This window comes from Phaseolus vulgaris, chromosome 2 (assembly GCF_051622355.1).
Source record: "Phaseolus vulgaris cultivar YP4 chromosome 2, ASM5162235v1, whole genome shotgun sequence".
NCBI classification, from domain to species: domain Eukaryota; kingdom Viridiplantae; phylum Streptophyta; class Magnoliopsida; order Fabales; family Fabaceae; genus Phaseolus; species Phaseolus vulgaris.
This window is the reverse complement of record NC_143499.1, coordinates 48,210,305-48,215,116: the sequence shown is the minus strand read 5'-3', so window position 1 is coordinate 48,215,116 and position 4,812 is coordinate 48,210,305. Positions and strand designations below refer to the sequence as shown.

General features: G+C 29.5%; 1 protein-coding gene across 1 annotated transcript; it reads right to left on the bottom strand.

Annotated features, from left to right (window-relative positions):
- Positions 1 to 2,363: 2,363 nt before the first annotated feature.
- Positions 2,364 to 4,588, bottom strand: LOC137812839 (uncharacterized). Its single transcript, XM_068615066.2, has 2 exons — positions 4,322 to 4,588; positions 2,364 to 3,736 (listed from the first exon to the last, which is right to left on the bottom strand). The coding sequence occupies exon 2, from the start codon at positions 3,730 to 3,732 to the stop codon at positions 2,689 to 2,691; it is 1,044 nt and encodes a 347-aa protein (XP_068471167.1). The 5' UTR covers positions 3,733 to 3,736; positions 4,322 to 4,588; the 3' UTR covers positions 2,364 to 2,688.
- Positions 4,589 to 4,812: the final 224 nt, after the last annotated feature.

Here is a 4,812-nt window from a genome sequence, read left to right as displayed (position 1 = left end):
GCTTTCACAGTACAAGGTTAAAATCTAGTAACTGTAACTGAGGATTGAGAATCTTATTCTTGCCTGATCTGCATACATAACTATTAAACTTATAGAATTCAGCGTTATGATGCAGGAAGTGAATGTTGTTTTGGGAAAAACTGAAAACTAAATTCAATCACGTAAGGAAGAAAAGGAAGTTGACACACAGAAAAAATGGCACTTTAGGTGAAATTCATTCATAAACTAGTATGATCCTGATACATTCTGCCTCTTACCTTTTATAGGCTTTCGAAAACAATAAAATAATAAAACCAAGATAAACAAAAACTTAGTTCCTAAAGAAATAGTGGCGGTGGAGTAAAATATGGAAGCTCAATTGCGTGGCTCTTGCCATTCCAGTTCTGTCAAATGAATACTTTTTTTTAAAATACCAATTACTTGGTGATGAAGTAGTTTCACTTTTTTAAAACTATCAATTTGCCCGAAATTTTATATCAAGGTGCTTTGACTGCAAGTGAAAAATCGGATATTTAGTTAATTTAATAGCAAATTTGTTCGTCACCAAATATTTTTTGAGGGAGAATGTTGTTTTGGTTTTTATTCTTTTGCAATCAAGCTTCATTATAAGATCAGTTTATCTTTTGATATTGTAATTTGTCTTGGACATCCACTTCACTTCAAATTAATTTTTGTTTGCATACGAATCAATTAACTTCCCGTATTTTTCTTCAAAAAAATATAAAGTGTCAATTTCTCTCTCACTCTCAACTTTTTCTTTATGAATGATTTTGCATGGATCACTCAAGAATATAGTATATGCAATTTCAGCAAATCTAAAAAATTGATGTAATTTTACGTTGATTTTATGGAAATAGGTAAATTTCAAAAAATAGGACTTTTAAATATATAACTTTAAATATTTAGGATTTGTATTTATTTAAGATTTTGAATATTTTAGAAATTTTATATATTTTAGATTTTTATTTAAATAGAACTAAAGGATTTATATTTATTTAAGATTTTGAATATTTTAAAAATTTTATATATTTCAGATTTTTATTTAAATATTACTTTAAATATTTAGGATTGTTATTTATTTCAGATTTTGAATATTTTATATATTTCATATTTTTATTTAAATAGACATTAAATATTTAGAATTTTTATTTATTTAGAATTTTGAATATTTTAGGAATTTTATTTAATTCATATTTTTATTTAAATATTTAGGATTTGTATTTATTTAAGATTTCGAATATTTTAAAAAATTTATATATTTTAAATTTTTATTTAAATAGGACATTGAATATTTAGTATTAGTATTTATTAAAGATTTTGAATATTTAAAAAAAAAATATTTTTTAAATTTTTATTTAAATAAGACATTAAATATCTATGAATTTATATTTACTTAATAATATTATTATTAATTATAAAAAAATAAATACATAAATAATTTAATTAGTTTTTAAATAGTAAACATGTAATCTTAATCTTTTATTAATTAAATAAAATAAAATTTCAATCACACTCATCATATTACTTATCAAAAAAAATTTATAAAAAATTTACATATTCCAAAAAATTCATTTTTTTAAAATAATTATTCAACAAAATATTAATTAACTCAAGTCTATACAAAAAAATTTCATATTTAATTATTTAAATATTTTTAAAAAACTTTATAAATTTGTAAACTTACATTTACATCTTTTAAACTAATTTATAAAATTTCTTTCACCTATTATATTACTTACAAACTTCAATTAATTATCCTTATAAATCTATTCTAACAAGTCAAATAACTCTCAAATATTCACACATCCTTTATCTCTCTCTCACACAAATCTTCAGAAATCTCGTCCCCCAAAAGTTAGGTTCCAATGAATGCAGCAGTCTAACAAACAGATGAGCTACTGTTGGGTAGGCTTGGGTGAGTAGCTGCCAAATTTAGACACAATGCAATTAAAGTTCTCACTTTCTATTTACCTTTTTCTGGCCTTTTTGCATTATTACCTTTTTCTATTACTACCTCTTGCAACTCTCAGAATGTGATTTTCATTATGAAGTACCAAAAAAATAGTAGGATTTAGGAATAAGGCATCACCTCTTTCCTTAAACCCTTTACAGCCTATCATCTGTATCTTTTATTATTGCGTCAACATATCACATTTTCATCTATTTTTTTCATTTCTGCTAATATTCAACAGCTACCAAAAATGGCATTTCTAGGAGTTGCCATTTACAATCATATTATACCATTCATATATGCCAATATTTCTTTTCTTCTTTTTCGTTTCAGATACTCTCCATATCAGAAAACTACTTTTGAGGACCGTATAATATTACAAATCATGGGACTCGAAATGCTTGTCACCGGATTTGCAATGAAAAACCAAACTACTTTAAACAAAGCTGAAAGTAGCTGGAAAACAAAATGTATCATTCACAACAATTACATTTATCTTAGCCTATACAGTTTTTCAAATCCAACGAAAACAATGCTGCAGAAGTGATCTCTTCAAGAAAAATATCTGCAATGTTACAATTCCCTATGTACAATTACATCATACATAGTCATGAACTAAAGAAACTCTATAGCCTAGAAATTCACCCCTTACAGCTCTGTATTTTTTTTTTGTGATGAAAATGGCATCTATGAACTCTAGTTTACAAAGATGAGAAACATAATCTTATTAAACCAAACTAGCTATCTGCTTCACCGATTTCTGAACTGTGTTTCATGCCTGAAGTATAGGCATGAGTAATACTATTTCCTGCATTCATTTCCTCATCAGCATCGTTCTTTGATGCTTCCAAATTCACTTCAACAGTGTTATCTTCTACGTATGTGACTTCATATATGTGTCCTCTGAGCCAACTTCCTTTACTAACACTTGACAGGTTTTCTTCATGCCGGATGTGTGCCCGACCAAATACTATCTCAGTTTCATTGACATCAGGTGGGACACCATTTTCATCATGAAAGCTTTGGACCTCATCTATTTCTTCTGTCAATTCAGCATTTGTGGCACCCTCCACCACATTTTTCTGTATCCCGGTTTTCTTTTCTCTAATTATTGGCCCTTCATCTCCATCATTCTCTTTTTCTGAGAAATCTAATGTAGCATTCTGTCTAGCATGCACATCATTTAGCTGTTTCCTGAGTTGTACTTCTTTTTCTTTGCCATTACTTTTAGAATCATTTACTATTGATCCCTTTGGGTATTTCTCATCACCATGCTCTTTGTGACCTGACTCACTTCTCCTTGATTCTATACCAACCTTTCTGGCTGTTGTTTTGGATGAATCTTTGTATTGATTTTCAGATGACACCTCAGCTTGAGTTTGTGGTTCAAGTTCCACTTCTTTTCTTTCTCTTGAGCTGGATTTCTCATTGATAACTACAGACTCTGCTTCACCCTTATCTTCCTTGGCTCCATCAGATGATTCAGATCCATCATCCCTGACACTACTTGACTCTTTAGCTTCTCCTGCAGAATCTACATTTCCTGAGTCTGCAAAATCTATTTCATATAACCGTGATAGGATCCCTTTACGCCCTAACAATACAACTTCAGGCCCTCCAACAAGGTTGCTTTCATCGCTATAGTTCTCTCTATCATTTCTTGATTGCTTGATCTGATATAACATCCAGGCACCAACAGCCAAAACTAGCATCACCTTCAATGTCTGTTTTATGATAGCCCCTTTTGGTCTCTGAGCCCTTCCAAAAGCTTGATACTCCATTCTTCTGCATATGATTCAGAATCTTTGTCAATGCTCAAATAAATATTTGGAGGAGACAATTGAACATTTTAACATTTTGGTTCTTGCATTAAAACCGGAAAAGTAAAATTACTAGTAAATATTTAAACCAGCAATAGGGAATAAACAAATCCAACTAACAATTGGAGAAACAAGTCTGATTACTAACAATTACACTACAGAAAGATAAGAGACGCATGTGCAAGCACCACCAAAACTGCCTAATAATCCTGACTTGAAATAAAATCCAAGAAATAAAAAGTCAAACAAGTGCACCCAATTCATTCAAACATGGCGGAAGAGAAGTATTTCTTCCATGGCAGATGCTTTAGAATCGCAAACCAGGCCAATCATCAAGTCAACATGCACATTCATGGGCCCTTTCTAGCCCCAAATATGATGCTGATAAAAAAAAGTCCCAAATAATGATGCCCAAGAACACTTAACTTCATGAGAAACCACTGAATCCAAGAAACAAGTTTGACCATGATGGTTGAAGAAAGAAAGAATAAAAGATTGTAGAGGTATAGAAAATTCAACAGAAAAAATGAGGAGTTTATCCAGAAATTACCTTTTGGCTTATTTTCTGGTCTGAGGAAATGATCTTGTTATTTGTTGTGTGAGATTAGTGTTGTTGAATCTGTTTGTAGTTTTAAATTGTAGTTGGAACAAGAAGATCAAAATTAATGATTTTGAAAGTACAGAAAACTAGAAGAGTAGTTGAGAGTGCCGAAAAGTAGCAGTTAACATTTTGTCGCCATCACAAATAATCCTGGGATGGGATTCTCCAACACGCAACCAGAGAAAGTCAAAGAAATCATTCTGGGGAAATATTCACAATTCAAACTTCTTATTAACCCTCATGGCTTATGCATCTCTATGCGTTTCTTGCACTCCCATATTTCTTAAAATAACTAAATTACCCTTTTATATTTTTTATTTTGAACATTTTTTAATTTCAAAATATGAAATCTAAAGACTTTTTGTATTATAAAATTTAAAAATTAAAATTTATAATTTTTTATTTTGAATTGTACAATTTAAAATTAAAATTTATAAAAA

Coding starts and splice junctions, on each gene's coding strand:
- LOC137812839 (XM_068615066.2), bottom strand. CDS start 3,732: ATGGAGTATCAAGCTTTTGGAAGGGCTCAGAGACCAAAAGGGGCTATC.